Below are 18,997 nucleotides of genomic sequence, written 5' to 3' on the forward strand. Positions count from 1 at the left end.
TCTGTGCAGATTACACTCCTTCAAGACTGAACACTACCATCACAACCAAGGCAGTTGGAAATTGATCCTATGCCTATCACATCTACTGTAGGTGGTTTTATATGTACATTCTGATGATGTCACAGTGTGAGCACACTCAGTGCACTTCTTCCATCCAATTCTAGTTGTTAGTGAAATCAGAAAAGGAACTGTGCATATTGGGAAAGGGTTAATAAAAATGGGAAAATGTGGGTGTATCAACCCCTAATGAATTAGATTGCTACTGTGCTGATCATTACGAAAACTCCTTGTAGATTATCCTGTAGCTAGTAATAGGCTCCATTGACACTAAGGGGTTTGCAGTAAATAATGAATGTTAAATTAATACACATTAGTAAATCCGACCCTCAGGTTGCAAGCCCTCTGCGGCAGGGAAATACCGACTGGACTTGACTGTAACTTGCTTTGAGTTTAGATTTGGAAAATTGAATAATAAAATACTAGCATTATGGAGGTAATTTTCTAAGGAGCCGCCTAGTTGTGATTGACAAGAAGATGCATAAGGGCGGTATTCTAGCTACTTAAGCAGGTAAATGACCTCATACTGACTAGGGGCACTTACATGCCATGTTTGATGATATGCACTTTGATGGTGGGCATGTGCATGGAAGAGTTTGAGCAGAATGGGGGTGGGGTGTGCAGCTATGCGCATAAATATAGAATACTAACATATGCATGCAATCTGCACACACTGAGGTGTGGACATTTATAGCAGCTATAGGGGTGCTCAGTGATTGTACATTTACATATGTTTTCTTGCACTCGTATTCTATAAAGAAAGGTGGGTGCCTCCTTCCCTTTCTAGAATAGACCTGAAATAAGCGCCATAACCAGCACCTTTACTAGGTGTTCTCTAGGAGGATAATTCTATAAAAGAATGCCTCGAATGTGCCTATGCCAGTTGTTCTATTAAGAATGTTGGGACCTACTTTATTTATAGAATACCAGCATAACGGGCCTTATTCTATAAAGGTTATGCTCCTAAATTTATGATCTTACATACGCTCCTAACTTACAAACGGAATCTATGCTCCTAAATTTATGCTCCTAATTTAGGGCCTATTATGCTCATCGATGTAGCATACACTTAGGAGCATAAATTTAGGAACATAACCGTTATAGAATAAGTCCCAATATGCATATATGTGTTTACCCTGCAATCACTTCCATGAGCAATAGAACTAGTTTAGGAAAGTAATATGTGTAGACCACAGCATTCTGGGGCCCTTACTGCACGCTATCTCGGAACTACTGCTGGCTGAACCCGGCCACTGGCGGTAGTTCCGGCTCCAATGTGCACCATTTTCAGCATGCCAGAATAAATTATTTTATAGCACGGCGCTAACCCCGTGGTAATTGGGCATCGCCACTTGCTGCCCAGTTACTGCTGGGTTACCGCAGGAGCCCTTACTGCCACCTCAATGAGTGGCGGTAAGTGTTCTCCACCTCATGGCCACATGGTAAGAGTTATCTTACCACATGGCCATTTTTTTTGGGGGGGGGGGGGGGAGATTTTACCCACTGAGGGAAAAATGGCCCCTGCCACTATTGTAGGGCCCTTTTTCCTGCAGCATAGTGAAAGGACCCCTTTATTATTTACACATGTAAATGTGCACCTCACCCCATGTGAGCACCCACTGCAGAGTATGTGTCATCGAGGACTAGCATGGACTTATGGAACAACACGTAGCCGAGCTATTACCATTTATGCATGTATGTGTTCACATACACATGTAAATGACTAGAATACCAGCATTTATGCACATATTTGCTGCCTAAATCTAGGTAGTTCCTTACAGGACCACTTCCTATGGGGTAATTCTTTAACTGTGTGCCTATATATAGATACCTATAGAATGCTTAGTTGGTGCATATTCTATAAAGGAAATTAGGTGTTTACATTACAGAATACTAGCATAACAGGGTAGACATGCACATATGAAATTAGGCATAAGCATTTAACCACAGCCTTAGAGCTGGTGTATGTGTGGAAACCTATATTGCAGAGATAGGGGTGTAACTTTAGAGTAGTCTATAAATTACTCTAATAACTTTCCACCCTGCCCGCTCTCTGCAAAGACTCCACCCATGTCAATGCCCACCTGCAAACTATGCACTATCAGAGATAAGTACATAGTGATAGAACTGTGCTTAGGATCATTCTCAGCATATGTTCATATATGTGCCTTATGCTAGTATTCTAAATACTTACACACATAACTGACATGAAGATGCTAGCATCTACTTTATAGAATTACCCCTTATATACCCAAATCAAAATATAATGTACATTATTTTGTAAAAATGAAAGAACAGCTTACCAGGTGAAAAAATCCCATCCCCTTCTCCACTTGGCCATCCAATAATCTCTCTCATCTTCCCCAGCGTTATTTGCTCCATTAGAACAAACACAGGTGCTATTTCATATGTAAACCTATGAATCGTCAACAAAGAGGAAAATGATTCACTCAAGTTTCATTACACGTTTTATCAGTTCCTGGTTAGGCAGTCATTTTAGAAGCCCTGTCAGCATAAACTGGCATATAGACATGTATAATGAATGAAGTTTAAATCCCAGTTTTAGAAAGCCAGGATATACATGTCCAAACTCAAATGCATGCATCTGGAAAGGGAGTGTGTTCTGGGCATACTTTGGAGAGGACAAGGGCAGGGTGAAAAGATATATGTGCCTTCCCATTTCAGAAGGGGAATTCACGTTTGTCTGTCAGCATAACGTCATGATTTACAACAATTTCCGTCGATGTCTATATTACAGACTGTTTTGTGCACTGGGAGGTAGGGGGAGATTAGGGGTGGTCTCCACTTAATCTCCCAATGATTTTGTCTCTTCCCCCCGAAAAGCAGTACCAACAAAGGATATCAGACTCTATGACAGCTGTAGAAAACTTGTATCTCTTTAAAATGGCTGACACACATGTATGTTCTGAAATACCAACATATACAGGTACATGCCAGGACATACAAGTTTATGTTGCTGTGTTGACCCCATTGATATTTTAGACACTGATGCTTGTAAAATGGATGTTCCCACCACATGTAACCAGCAGTATATGTTCATTTCTGGATGCATTTCAGAACCGGCTCTACATCAGCAGAGCCTGTTCTAAAACATTAGCAGTGGAACTGATATGTCCCAACCTGGACATCTCAATTCTGATTTGTACGTCCTTTCTAAAATCTGTCTCCATGTTTTTGATATGTTTACTAAGCTGCAGCAAATTGTCAAGGTTTTCAACATTTCCTATGAACTGAATCAATAGTGTTTCTAATGCCAGAACACCTGACATAAGGCAGGGGTGGTACAACGTGTAAAGCAACGTTTTTCATCCAGTGTACCGTGGCTGCTGGCCAGGTGTGCTCTGGTGAGCTGCTGCACGTGAATGGGGTTTGTGCGAGCCTGCGGGGATTCTGTGAGAATCTCCTGCAGGTCTACGGGGTTCCCATGGGACTGTACGAGCCTCTCAGTGACCAACTACATACCCAGAGTCCTCCAAGATGACCAAGTATCGCCTCCTCCTCCCTTCTATAATTCAGCGCAGCCACACTTGCTGTCTGCTCGAGCTGATGCAGCAAGACCCACACTGACACATGAATGGGCCAGCAGGGTCAGAGGTCACTTGATCTACTGGCGCATGTGTGTGATGACCTCCACGTTCAGCTGGCCCATGCATGTCTCAGTGTGAGCCTCGTTTCATCAGCCCGAGCAGAGAGCAAGTGCGGCTGCACTGAATTATTGAAGGGAGGACTTGCTGCTCAGTGCTAGTTAACCACGGTTTGCCACCAAAGAGGAAAACGTTATGTTCTCTGCCCCACCCAATTCTTGAGTTCACACTGTCTCTTTATAGTCTTAATGATTTTGTCTCCACTTCTGTTCTCTCTAACCAGTCCCCAAACCCCAGAATGGTACTACTAATTGGGTTTTTGACAGGTGCTTGTGACCTGGATTAGCTACTGTTGGAAGCAGGATACTGGGCTAGGTGGAACATTGGTCTGACCCAGTATGACAATTCTTATGATTATTCTTTTTGTTTGTTTATTTTTATTTATGACTATGACTTAATTTTTCTTCCACTTTTCTCTTTTGAATTTTCTTTCCTTACTCGCACGAATATTTCTGTATTTTGATGTAGTGAAAAGTATAATCAATTAGTGTGAATATAAATTGACCCCCCCCCCCATGTTTACTAAGCCACACTAGCAGCTGCCACGTGACAATGCCGACACAGCCCATTCAAAGTGAATGGGCTGTGTCGGCATTAGCAGATGGCAGCTGCTAGGGCAGCTTAGTAAACGTGGGGGTAGATTTGTGGTTCAAAGTAATGCAACTTTATTCTTCAGGGAGGACTAGATTGAACCCTTACATATATAAAATGACATTAGAAGCTCTAGGAGAGACCCATATACAAACTATGGGCCCTGTTAACTAAGCTGTGCTATAGGTATGCTTGAGTTTTTAGTGCACGCTAAAAATTAGCGTGCACTAATGCTAGAGATGCCCATAGGAATATATGGGTGTCTCTAGTGTTTAGTGTATGCTAATTTTAGCACGCACTAAAAATGCTAGCACACCTTAGTAAACAGGACCCAACGTATTTTTCACAATTAATATTTCCAAATTAATAAAGTGCCTGTTTTTTATTTGTACTACAAATGATAAATAATAACAAATGCACTTTATTAATTTGGAAATATTAATTGTGAAGAATACATACTCTGTAAATTGGTCTCTGCCAGACATTTGCATTTCAGTAGCATAATTAAATGAAATAACTACTTATGAAGGTTACAGATATGTTGGGGATGGAGGAGATTACTTCTGGGGATGGGTGGGGATGGAATGGATTTTAGCAGGGATGGGTGGGCATGGGTTAGATTTCAGTGTGCCTTGACAAGTTTTGTGCCTTGTAAGTGTGCTGTGAGATGAAAAAAAGTTGAAAATCACTGGTATAAAGGTTGCATATGTAAGCAATGAGTCACGTCACCCTACATTTCTAATGCAGCTTTCCTTCTCACTCTACTTATTCAGAAATATCTTATTCTATGTAAAAATCTATTTTGTTATTGAACTGAAACCATACATTTCAGAAACTCAGAAAATGATTTTTAAGGCAAGTTTGTCTCAGATTGCATAATTAGACAATCTAATTTGCCTAACGGGAGTGATTAATTTATGAGTGTTTTAAAACATTTAACTACAGCTACAATGTTATTTGGTTATTTGTATATTCAGACATAAAAAAACACCTGTCAACACATTCCTAAATTTATACTTGTAGAATATGCTATTTCCAGAATTGACTACATCTGTATAAACTGTAAATACCAAACAGCTAATCACAGAGATAATTAGAAATATTGAACTGTGCCTTAAAATCTAAATGCAATTATTTCGATGGACATAACCTGCTGACAGTCCCCAAGGACAACTTTCTTCTTGCTATACCATGTAGTCAATAGCTGACAAGAGTAATTATAAATGATGATCTTCTAATTACCAATTACAAATAACAGGAGTGCAGCCAACTGTTATATCCCCTCTAATGCAGACGAGACGCATCTTGGAGTTTAGAATGCCACGTCTGTCTTGTAAAGTGGTTCAAATGTAAAGTGATAGATAGACTATGGCCACCATAGATCTGGAAAGCGCTAGTACGAGATCATAGGCTGACAGCATCCATGCAAGCAAACTGCATGAGAATAACACTATTTTTAATTAGTCTGAACTGAAGAAAAATGGTAACAAAAGAATCGACCTAAAGGTCTGTATAAAAGTTATTAATGGAAATATCTGACTATTTCTTAAAGATAAATCTTACTATCACAGTGGTAACTGTCACTGCTTATTTTTCATGTCCTTTCCTCTGATTTTAGATAAAGAGGAAAAATGAATATAAATCACTGGGGGGGGGGGGGGGGGGGCTCTTTCACTAAACTATATTAGTGCATTTTGACATAGAACTTTCCCGCATGTTAAGCCCGTTTGTAATGCAACAGGATTTAAGGAATTTTTAAAAATGTTTTTAAAGTTCTGCACTGTTCTCAGCGTGTGTTACCTGAAAAAAAATTAGGCCTCTTTTACCACGCTGCGGCAAAAGGGGGTTTGTGCTGGTGTCAGCGAGTGTTTTTGACGTGCGTTGAGGCCCCCCTTTTACTGCAGCAGGTAAAAGGTAGGTCTTTTTCAGGAAATGGCCACGTGGCAAGTGAAGCACTTGGTGCTTGGCCATTTCGGGGGAAGCCCTTGCCGCCACCCATTGAGGAGGCGGTAAGGGCTCCCCCACAAGCCCGGCTGTAACTGGGCAGTGCGCGGCACTGCCCGATTACCGCCGGGTACACACCAGTGCTACAAAAATATCTCTGTGATTAGCTGCTTGGTATCTACATTTTAAATGCTAAGTAGTAGTAGTAGTAGTAGTATACAGATATAGTCAGTTCTGGAAATAGCATATTCTACAAGTATAAAATTAGGAATAAATGGGTGGGAAGTACTGCTGGGCTGCACTTCCTTTTTCAGCAAGTGGTAAGCCCGCATTGGGCTTGTTGACACTTTGTAAAAGTGGCCCTTAATGAGCAAGCACTAACCGCTCCTTATTTAGGAGGCACTAAATGCACCCATGCAGAGGGGTTGTCCCTGAAAATAGTAGCAGAGCTGGTGCTGTCTACGGCAGAGGGGGATAGTCCTTGAGACGGCCTGAGGGTGGGCGAAACATGCATGTCGGACGCTTTTAACCCCCTAAGCCAGACAAAAAAAGATGAGTATTTAGTTTCAGACTTAAGTTTAAAGCAAAATCATGTTTAATGTTTATACCAATACATATTAAGAAAAGGTAATCGGGTGAGCCGATGAAGAGGTGGGTGCTAGACACATTGCTTCTCGTAGGCATTAGCAATGAGCACTGCTGAGGTTCCCAAAAAATGAATTAAATGAACAAAAGGACTAAGTGAAAAAGTTAAGAAAGATTGGTGTTTTGATATAAGTGTGAGATTTGGAGCCGTTTAAAAGAGTTGGATTTGGACACGTAGGCTCCGTTAAACATCATTGTTTGAAAATCTGGCCAAAGTGACAAGTTTTCCCCATGTTACTGCAAACATACTACTGCATAATGCTTCCATGCCCATTTCCTGCCCATGGCCTCCCCCTCCCCAAAAAATTGCAAAAAAAATGTGATTAGTGCTCCTGACAGGCAAATGCTGCAAAACTCTTTAACGCTTAACACAGAGCCTCCAAATTGGAAGAAAATAAATGCTAGAGAGGAAAAGTAATAAAAATAATGGCAAAACCCCACAAAGCAGCAATTCTTCAAATGCTCTCTCCCCCCCCAAAAAAAATACATCTTACACCATCTTCCTAAATGCCCTCCCCAGTCACTCTAAAATTAAATACATCATACACGTGACCTGATTTGTAAATCAATCTATAGAGCTGGAAAAATATATCTATTTTTAGCAGCCTCTATCTCAAAATGTATATGTTTTGGGAGATACACATCAAGGTAACGACCGCATTTCAGATCATTGATCTTTTGTACCTGCAATATTTTAAGAGAATAAGCTGTTGCTCTTTATCTTTTCCCTTTGCACAATTACAATTTTGTGGAGTTTTGCATTTTGAAAGTTCTCCACCATGTCATTGTAGCTATGATGGTTGCCCATTTACCTGGTACACATTTACAATCATTTAACAGATCCTATCTGTTTTTAAAGTTTTGCCTATATTCTGAAAGAAATAAACCTTCCAAATAAAAACAAATGGCTCCCGGTTGAAGCCAGGGGTTAAATTTAAACTACGGTATATACAATTAAGTTTAACATCATTTATGGTGTTGCACTGTATTACCTATATGAGCTGGTGCAGCTCTGCATGGTAACCCTACTAATAATAGGAAAACCCATGAATACATGTTGCTAAATTCCCAACAGTCCATTCTATGAGGTCCAAGAAGCTGTTCAATTCTTCTCTTCACTATCAGATTGTTTCGTTATGGAACTCTCTACTATAGAAATGCGTATGCATAGGAATTATCAAGTATTTTGTAGCAGCCTTCGAAACATTTTGTTTCATGAAAATCTGGGGTAACTAAGTGATCTCAAGTCTCATTTGTCATAATTATAATTATAATTATGCTTGTTTTAACCATGATAGTATGTATTTCCTGAGGTCTATGTCTCAGTGTTTTCTGATTTGTGATCCGCAATGAACTGAATATTGGTATTTGTGGACAAAAAGCCCTGCATAACATAACATAACAAGCAAGGAGATGGCATTGCAGTGCCTGGGTTATGCGGAGGAAGCAGGGAGAGAATGGACAAAAGGATTAAAAATGGAGAATACACAGAGGGCGGGGTGGTGAATAAAGTCTCAGGGCAATAAGTACAAAGGAGGAGGAGGGGGAAACAGAAACTGATGCACAACCCCCCACTCCCTATCATCCACAAAAAAAAAAAATAAACCAACCTGCTTCTTATGCTTGACAAAATTTTGACTCTGACATTCTTTTATCTTTTGTAGCATGCACAGATCAATACACAATTTAAAACTGCCTCCAGGGTTTTCTGAATAACTATTTTTGAAGTGAAAATAAGCTAACTTCTACTTTTTTCAATTCATTACATTTTACTATCAGATTCATAGAATCTATAGATTCTGCAATGTGTTCCCATGCCCTTTTTTTTTTCTCTGTCTAATACCATGTCATTCTTGGGCTAACCAAGAGGTTGGGGAAGTGATAGCTTCAGGGCTCATTTTCAAAGCACTTAGAATAAATGTTCCATAGTAACCTATGGTACTTTGTAAGTCTAAGGAGCTTGAAATACCAAATGATACGTAGAATACATGCAGTCAAACAAGCTTTGGTGATACCTTTTACTTTACAAACTTTCCACCTTTGAAACAAACACCACAGTGTAATGCAACCTGTAATTTAGTTGTTACACAGTGTCTGGAAAACTGGGACCCTTATATAATTTCAAATACTGTGCAATTTAGTATATATTTGAAAATATATTAGTATACAGTTTTTTTTCTTAGGTTAATTCATATTTGTGTTCAAAGTGTCCTCCTTCAACCTTGGTAAGCGCCAGGTACGCACGCTGACACTTACTGCCCGGTTAGCGCGTGAGACCTTACCACCAAGTCAATGGGATAAGGTCTCAGGCCGAAAATGGATGCATGCTGGTTTCAATTTTGCAACACGTCCATTTTCGGCCAAGACCTTTTTTCCAGACGTGCTGAGAAATGGACCTGTGCGCATCTAAAACACACGCCTACACCAGCGCGGGTCATTTTTTCGGCATGCTTTAGTAAAAAGGGCCCCTATGTGCACAAGTATTTTATAAAGTACACGCATACATCATAACTGCTGATATCTACCAGGGAATGTTTATACAGTTTGTGTAAAATGTGGCACTAGCTTTCAGTGTGCTTACTTTTTGCACTTCTACATCCATGCGCAGCCTGTTGCTGTGTGTAAAACCAGCTTTATGTACAGAAAAGGTTTTCTAAAATGACCTACTTTGGGAGTAAATTTCCACAGCTGGCCTAGGTTGGGAGGCCAAGTAGGTACCTATTTTCAGCCTATTTTATAAGGACAAATTGCCTCAGAAAAACAGATGATATTGTGCCCATACCCACGTATATTTACACCAGCAGCTCGTGTAAATGTATCCACGTTTTTAACACAAAGAATGCATGTACGTTGCAAATCTGGACAGGCTCTGACCAAAATCTCCCCCTGAACATGCCTATAGCTGACTCACATAAAAGCATACACATTCATAAGAACATAAGAATAGCCATCGTGGATCAGACCGATGGTCTATCTAGCACAGTATCCTGCTTCCAACAGTGGCCAAACCAGGTCACAAGTACCTGGCAGAAACCCAAGAAATAGCGAGATTCCGTGCTCCCAACCCGGGAAATAAGTAGTGGCTTCCCCATGTCTATCTTAATAGCAGATTATAGACTTTTCCACCGGGAACTTACCTAAACTTTCTTAAACCCACGTACATTAATTGCTGTTACCATATCCTCCGGCAACGAGTATCAGAGCTTAATTATTGTGACAGAGACAGGGGATCCCAGTACAAGAATGAGAAGGTGAGAATTTTGCCTGCCACAAAATGCATAGGGGGGCCTGGCCAAAACAATAGGCCTAGGAAATATAATGTTCTAGAGCAGGGGAAGAGTCTGTATAATCCATGGGAACTGGTAAAAGAGAATTAAGTTTTTCACCCTGGGGGAGGGGCAGGAGGAAAAACTTCTTTCAGAACAGACCAATGGAAAGCATATGGGAGGTCCCAGGAACTGTGACTACTTTTAGGGGCAACCGTTTACACCAGCGAAAACCTGGTGTAAATCCCTGCACCTAAATTAGACGCAGATCCCCTTCATTCTATAACAGCGTGCAAAAACTGTGGCACATCCCCAATCTGCCCATGACCCTCCCATGGCTCCACCCCCTTTTTGAATTCGTGTGTACATTTATGTGTGTAAATTTTAATTAATGCCAATTAGCACCAATAATCGATTGTTAGCATTCAATTATCAGCACTAATTGGCTTGTTATTTAATTCAATTGTGCAACCTAATTTGTGCCTGCAATTTTTAGCAACTTTTTTAGAATTTGGGGCTTAGGGGCCCTTTTACTAAGGTATGTAAGCACCTACGCGCGTACAACGAGCGTCAAATTGGAACTACTGCTTGGCTACCACTCATTTTTGATGTGTGTCCAAAATACGTGGTAGAAATTTTCTACCTCGTGGCACATACCCGGTGGTAATCGGCAGAGTATACGCGCTGATGATTACCGTCCAGTTAATGTGTGAGACCTTACCGTTAAGTCAATGGGTGGCAGTAAGGTCTCAGGCCGAAAATGGACGCGTGCTGATTTTAATTTTGACACACGTCCATTTTCGGCCACAAAAAAAGGTCTTTTTTGCAGGCGCACTGAAAAGTGGACCTGAGAGCGTCCAAAACATGCAACTACACCAGCACAAGCCATTTTTTAGCGCGCCTTAGTAAAAGGGCCCCTTAGAGGGGCATTTTGACCAGGGGCACCCATCTCCGAGGACGGCGCTGCGAAGGGGCAGGGCCGACTGTATTTCGAACGAGATGGCTGGCCATCTTTCATTTCGATAATGTGGTTGGGGCCCGCCAAATGTCAGAGATGGCTGGCCTTGGTTTTCGCTGATAATGGAAACCAAAGCCGGCCATCTCAAACCCGGCTAAATCCAAGGCATTTGGTTGTGGGAGGAGCCAGCATTTGTAGTGCACTGGTCCCCCTGACATGCCAGGACACCAACCGGGCACCCTAGGGGGCACTTCTAAAATTAAAAAAAAAAGAAAAATTAAAATAGCTCCCAGGTGCATAGCTCCCTTACCTTGGGTGCTGAGCCCCCAAACTGTCCCCAAAACCCACTCCCCACAACTCTACACCACTACCATAGCCCTTATGGGTGAAGGGGGGGGGGCACCTACATGTTGGTACAGTGGGTTTGGGGGGGGGGGTTTGAAGGGCTCCAATTTACCAACACAAGTGTAACAGGTGTGGGGGGGAATGGGCCTGGGTCCGCCTGCCTGAAGTCCACTGCACCCACTAAAACTGCTCCAGGGACCTGTATACTGCTGCGATGGACCTGAGTATGACATTTGAGGCTGGCAAAAAAGTTTTTAAAGTTGTTTTTTTAAGGGTGGGAGGGGGTTAGTGACCACTGGGGGAGTCAGGGGAGGTGATCCCCGATTCCCTCCGGTGGTCATCTGGTCAGTTCGGGCACTTTTTTGGGACTTGGACCTGAAAAAAAGGGAACAAATAAAGTGGACCAAATTCTCGCCAGGGACACCCTTCTTTTTTCCATTATCGGGCGAAGCCGGCCATCTCAAAGCATGCCCCCATCCCACTCCCATCCCGCCTTCGCTATCCTACCGAAATGCCCCCTTGAAGTTTGGCCAACTCTGCAACGGAAAGCAGTTGGCGCTGGCCAAAATTGGCTTTCGATTATACCGATTTGGCCGGCTTTAGGAGATTGCCGGCCATCTCCAGATTTGTGTCGGAAGATGGCCGGCGATCTCCTTCGAAAATAAGCTGGTTAGTGTGCTGGAGACTTTTTGCCCTTTTTTTTTTTTAAATTTTTTATTATCATTTTACTTAATTACATTCACATTTATCATGTAAATGTAAGGAAAAACAGAAATTAATATAAGGAAAAAGAAAAAACATTTTCTCTCAACAATATATATAATTGTCCACAATTGGGGGAATTCATATTTTCTGAGGGAGGAAGGTTAATCGGTAATTGCAGCCGGTACAGTGGTAACTAAAGGAAGTTGCTACACAGGGTTCTTCATCTGTTCTTTTAACTCCACAAACTCTTGTAATTTCTTGGGTTCAACAAATAAGTAATAAGGAAATAAAACACTTACAAGGGAATCGCTCTAGGAAGGTCCCACCTAGGGCAATGATTCTTGGCTTAAAAGCCAAGAGTTCACACCTCCTAGTCTGCGATTCCCTTGATATATCAGGAAATATATTTTTTTGTGAAAATAAAGTGCAACATCATTGTTCCAAGCAGAGAAAGGGGAAAATGTTGGCCTGCTTACATATTTGTATTAGCAGTAGATGTCAGCCATTCGCCTGCCAAGCCAATAACATCCAGTCCACTAGCGAGCTGGTTGAAAAAGCGAGGATGACCTGGAAAAATAAGGACAATCACATGAAATCGGCCACACATGGCTCTCTGTGAACGTTTCCTTTCTTTTCAGCTGTTACATAATATCAGTCAGATTGTACAGGAAAGAAAATCTGGAATAGTTAAATTGTGAGCATTCTAGACTTCATTTTGTGCTAATTTAGCTCCTTCCTTGCTTTCTCATTTCCCGACAGGTACTTACCATAAATTGTAACTCTTTGAGGAAAGGAATTATTGTACCTGAATTCTCAAAATGCTGTGAGCTGGCTTGTGCTTTACTTGGAAAAAGTGAGCTGAAAATCAATATTTTCCCTTTGCCTTCCCTCCCCTCCTTAGCTTCTAGGCAAGCAAGCCCATGATCCATTAACACCCTCATTTTGTAACAGGCAGTGTGTTTTTTCTGACGAAAAAGGTGCTGGTACTCAAATGCCAGGCCACCCTTCAGGGGTGGGGTGATCACTGAAGGACCCACCCCACAATAGCCAGGCCCCCTGCAACTAGTCACAGAATCTATGACAAGGCGGAATTGATGTGTAGAGCCTGAGCTCTTTCATTAAAACTTGGGGGCCACGGGTCAATTTTAGCAGACAATGGAAAAGGTGCTGGTACTCAGTACCCCCAAGTACCCCCTCAAAAAAAGACCTGGTAACAGGTCACCTCAAGTTAGGCACCAACTCCCGTGCAACTGAAATTGCGCACGCAAATCTGGTCACATTCTGGATTTGTGCGTGCAATTTAATTATTTAACAAGCCAGTCAGCGCCAATAATTGCCACTTAACAAGCAATTATTGATACTAATCGGCATTAATTAGAATTTATGCACACAACTTGCTAGGCACGTAAATTCTAATGCATGATGTCAAAAAGGGGGCGTGGCCATAGGCATGGAATGGGCAAACTATGGGCATTCTGAAAATCTACGAGCCTCGTTCTAGAATACACCTGCTCTGGGCCTAACTTAGGCATTGGCATTTACTCCAAATTTTACTTGGCGTACATGGATGCCTGGAGTTAGGTGCAGGCAGGGGCCGCTAGGCGTATTCTATAAACCGTGAGTAATTCTAGGCGCAGTTTAAAGAATATACCTAGGTGGGAATATTTCCAAAAAGCAAGAAGGCACACGATCCGCAAAATCCAATGTGGAAACAGGACAGAGCAGATCAATCAATGGTATAGTTCAAGCCTTTATTCTAAAATGATCGCCCGAAGCAGACTGTGTTTCGCCCATAAGGGCTGCTTCAGGGGCTTGAAATAGAAGCAAGGCTCAATCCGGAGAAATAAAACCAGCGCGGTGACTCCCTCCAGACAAGGCTAAATAAATTAGCTCAGAGGAGAGACATAATATGCCTGCTGCAGGCCCCTGACGCAGCCTAGGTGGAAATATTTTCAGCGTCAGTTTTTCAGGTGCCATATGTAGAATCTAGTCCCAATTGTGTGCGTAAGTAACAGAATGCTAGAATTTTCATACAAGAATGTTACAGTTACACACATAAGAGCTAGTTGGGTGCGAAGCAGTATTCTATAACTTTAGTGCGCAACTTGCTTAGTATGTAAATATAAGGGGTATGCCCGGGGAGAGGCACATTGGTGGTCCCACATTTATGCATGTGCATTTATGCCTGCTATTGGCATGGTGTAAGTGAGCGCATCTAAATGTTGGCACATAAATGCCAACTTACACTAGTAATGGAATCTGGGCACCCAGATGACATGATAGAAATAATGCTCAGTATGCTGTATCTTGGCATCTAACCTTCAGTGACTTTCATAGTAGAGGCCAACCAAATTTTTGTTTCAGTTTCGGATGCAGCACTGAAATTGGACCACAATATGGGTTTGGGTTTCGGACGAAAATGCCTGCACATTTTCAGTTGCAACCTGATACTCGCTCACCCCTTCCAATTACTCCCCCCCCCCAAATCATTTTCCTCCCATCCCACCCATAGGCCCTCTCCGGGCCTTCCTTAGGAAGGCTTGGTAGTCTAGTGGAATCTTCAGGGCAGGAAGGAACCCCACTCATTCCTGCCCTTTGTCGCTGCTCCATCACAAAGGTTACCGAGCAGGAGGAAACTGCGGCAGCCATTGCAAAGGAGCAGTGGCACTGGGCAGAAAAAAGTGGGGTTTGTTCCTGCCCCCTATGATGCCACCAGACCACTAGGCTTTTCTGAGGTATGCCCAGGGAAGGCCTATAGGTAGGCTGGGGGGGGGGGGGGGGAAGTGATCATGGGGAAGGGAGTTACAAAGAGAAAGTGGGGCCACAGCCAGTGGGGTCAGCTTGGGATGGGGTTGTTTTGGTTGGGTACAGGGGAGGGATTAGGGGAGCGCCCAATTTCAAAAGAAACCGAAGATCCTGGGCTCTACTTTATAAAATTGACCCCCTATAGGGGTAATTCTCTATAGGTTGCCTAAAGTTAGGCTCCAGAATGATATACACTAAGCACAAATTCTGTAACACTAGTTGTGTGTGCAACTGCCTTCATAGAATACTAGCATAAGTCCCCACCAAACTTAAGGCACGAGCACTTACACAAGATCAATGGCCTCCGAAAATGCTCACATCTAACTGTGATTTCAGTTAAGTGTGAAAATGCTAGTATTCTATATCCTGCATGTGTAGCTGCCTGACATGCCCCTCCCAGGTCCATGCCCTCCTTGAAGTTGCACACTCTGGAATCTGAGCATGCATCTTATAGAATACCAACTAAGGGCAGTTACGCACGTAACTGCTAAGTGGTGCAAATTAAGGCCAATTATAGCCTGTTATTGCTCATTAATACCAATTATCGGCTCATTATTAAATTATGTTATATGTGCACAAATTTGCACTCTAGTTGCAAATTTGGGTATGTAACATTCTAGAATTTGGGGGGGGGGGGGTAAGAGTGCAAAGGTTCTTTCAATAGCACAAGTGAGGCTCTTTTAGTTCTTTCTCCAATGTTAACATACATGCTAATAATTTCTTTACAGTAATAAAAATAATATTTCAAGAACTTGGCTGTATTATCAGCTCTAGTGTACCAAGGGTGGGGCAGTGGGTGCAGGCAGCAAAGGAGGGTGCAAGGAGCAGTCATGCGGCTGTCGGTTCTGCCAGTTCCCTGCTCCCCTCTGACTTTACTTCCTGTTCCGGGGCAGGGGACTGGCGGAGCCAACAGCAGCTCATCTGCTCCATACACCCCCAGGTGGTGAAGCTGATGCACTCTGGAGGAGGGGGAGGTGGGTAATGCGCCAAGAGGGGGAGGGGTTGATGCATCAGGGGTGTGATGCTCCATGGGGGAGCGTAGCGGCGACCCGCCCCCAGTGGCAGCCAACCTAGGTATGCCACTGATTATCAGGAAAGAACAATATCCTGTATTGACAGACTTGCATAGCCAATCACTGGTAGGGGTTACTGTGGCTATGAGCAGCTTGTGCACTGAGGACAGGAGCAAGGCTATATGATCAACTCACCTAGCTGGCATTGATCTCATCAAGGCCATGATAATTATAGAAATGCTAAATAGTAGTAGTAGTAGTAGTAGTAGAATAACTTTATGACTATGGGCACAAATAAAAATACTTTCCTCTGTGAAGAATTTGACAGAGCAAATCTATGCCCATATCTCTGCTGAAAATACCTCCAGGAAACCTATGGCATGCACAAACTTTCTCGATTAATATATACACATATTTGAATTTTCAAAAATGTGTGTGTATAATGAGAAATCTCCTCAAACAGTGAGTCAGCTTACTCACATAAGTTGCACACCTGGAAGTTTAGCCATAGAGGCCGACTGAATTTTGGTTTCAGTTTTGGATTTAACTCTGAAACCGGACCAAAATCTGGGTTCAGGTTTCAACTGAAAATGCCGGTGCATTTTTGACTGAAACCGAAACTCTCCACCCCCTCCACCCCCTCCACCCCCGAGCTCCTCAACCCACCTCCTCCACCCCCAAGGAAAACGAGTCCCCCCCCAACAACCTTGCCCCCCAACTATCGGTAGGCCCTCCCTAAGCCTACCTTAACAAGTCCTGGTGGTCTAGTGGCCTTTTTAGGGGCAGGAAAGAACCCCACTCTTTCCTGCCCCCTGCTGCTACAGCTTTAAAATGGCTGCCTAGAATGCCGTGGGAGGTCCTGGCAGCCATTTTGAGATTGACACTAGCATAAGCAACAGCAATATGGCTGCCGGCACTTCCTGTGGTAGTCTCGTGAAGCTACCGAAGGAAGTCTCAGCAGTCATTTTCAAGCAGCAGTGGCACTAGGCCCAGCAGCAGCACTGGGCAGGAAAGAGTGGGGCTCTTTCCTGCCCCAACTAGGGCTTGTTAAAGTAGACCCGTGGAGGGCCTACTGATGCTCGGTGGGGGCCTGGGAGTGGTGGTAGCCCAGAGGGCATGCGGGGGTGCGCTTCTTCTGGCGGGAGTGTGTGTGTTTGGGGGTGGGGGGGGGGGGGAGCAGGCATGATGTTTTCAATTTAGGCATCGATTCTGGCCAAAGCTGAGCCATTGATTTCAGTTGTTTCAGCTGGAACCCAATCTATTGGTTTTGATTGCCCTCTATTTACTCATTTTGGGCGAACAATTTGTAATTGCTTTACCAGTTCAAATGTCTTCCAAACATATTATCTTAATGTTTATAAGGCACTAATTCTGTCTAATTGCAAGAAATATTAATAAAATCCTGATACATATCGCCAGTACACTCACAGATATTATTCTGTGTTAAATAGAAACGTTTGTGGTAAATATTCACAATATTACATGTAAAGACTGCCCCAATATTCCAGGACGTGGATAAATAGGTTAGTTGTTTTAGCAGTAAAACACAGCATGTCATAGCTTTCCTTTTTCACAAGGGATTAACTGAGCATTTCGTTTTAGTCCACAATGAGCACACAGCACAAAGAGAACACATTGCTTACCACGTGATATTAATAGAAACATTTTGATCACCACTGCTTGAAACTAAGTGCAACCTGCTGGACAGTTGGTAATTATTATAGCCTAATTAATTATTTTCAGTCACAAGAAATTAATTGCTTATGTACTCTACAGTGTTCTAGCAAAACCTCTGCAGGGGATTCGATATATGCGTCTGCTTAGCTATTTCTCACAGTCCATTGCCTATCTAAATGATATGCCTACCAGGATTTTCACATTTGTACAGCTGTAACAAGCCATTTCTTTCCCTATACCATAAACAGTATAAGTACATTACTAGTTCTACACAGTCTGGTAAATTATGTCATCATTAAAAACTTTTTTTTCTGCTTACCCTTCTGTGAAACTCTGTTATCAGCAGTCTCTGAGCGCCTGCATGTTTGATAACTAGACCTGAACGCACTCCTTTTACTGCACTTTTCAAATAGGACTAAAACGTGTTATCGGGTTTCAAAAATCTGGCCAATGTGTCTGTTGGCACAATAATTTGCCCACTGGTGGATCAGTCTGGCTGTAATTTGGAAAAGGAGGTGGCCCTTGTAGTATTCTATAACTTTAGGGGTCTTTTTACAAGGGCACGCTAGCGTTTTTAGCGTGCACTAATCATTAGCATGCACTAAACGCTATAGACACCCATAGGAACATATGGGCGTCTCTAATGTTTAGTACATGCTTATTTTTAGCGTGGGCTAAAAATGCTAGCACACCTTTGTAAAAGGACCCCTAGTGTGTAATTTCTTTAGCGCACATCTGCTAGGGGGATGTGGATGTGGGAGGGGCATGGACAGGTCATGGGTTACATACTAGGGTTATAGAATACTTTACACCAGCCATTGAGCTAGCTTAAGTGCAGATGCCTAAAGATAGGCATGTAACTTCAGACTTATGCTGGCATTCTATAATGCAATTATAGAATGCCTTAGGGCCAGTTCCTATATATGGCACCCAATAAACTGGCACTGAACAAAACTGCGCTTAGTGTTATTCTATAAACATCTTACTCACACTGATACCAAAAGACCCCACGAAGAAAAACAAACAAAATCACGATCGACCAGTAGCATCCATCCCGCTGACAACCAAAGCGATCGAAGGCATTGTAGCCAAACAACTTACAGAATATATCAACAAATTCTTAATACTGCACATATCGCAATCTGGATTCAGACCCCACCATAGTACAGAGACAGTATTAGTTACTCTCCTAGCCAAATTCAAGCACGAAATAGTGATAAGTAAAAAAAATCCTCCTACTCCTATTTGACATGTCGAGTGCATTTGATATGGTCGACCACAATATATTACTAAGAATACTCGATAAGTTAGGGATTGGAGGGAATA

The 18,997-nt window shown here is 42.5% G+C and overlaps 1 protein-coding gene across 1 annotated transcript in view; it reads right to left on the reverse strand.

The window, feature by feature from the left end:
* The window catches only part of GAD1 (glutamate decarboxylase 1), a 121,114-nt gene that overhangs the window by 79,472 nt on the left and 22,645 nt on the right, over window positions 1-18,997 (reverse strand). The window contains exons 5-6 of the mRNA XM_030210852.1: window positions 12,653-12,743; window positions 2,361-2,473 (exon numbers count right to left, since the gene is read on the reverse strand). Of these exons, the coding sequence (XP_030066712.1) occupies window positions 2,361-2,473; window positions 12,653-12,743 (204 nt within the window). The remainder of the gene's footprint in view (window positions 1-2,360; window positions 2,474-12,652; window positions 12,744-18,997) is intronic.

Source organism: Microcaecilia unicolor, chromosome 7 (assembly GCF_901765095.1).
Source record: "Microcaecilia unicolor chromosome 7, aMicUni1.1, whole genome shotgun sequence".
Taxonomy (NCBI): Eukaryota; Metazoa; Chordata; class Amphibia; order Gymnophiona; family Siphonopidae; genus Microcaecilia; species Microcaecilia unicolor.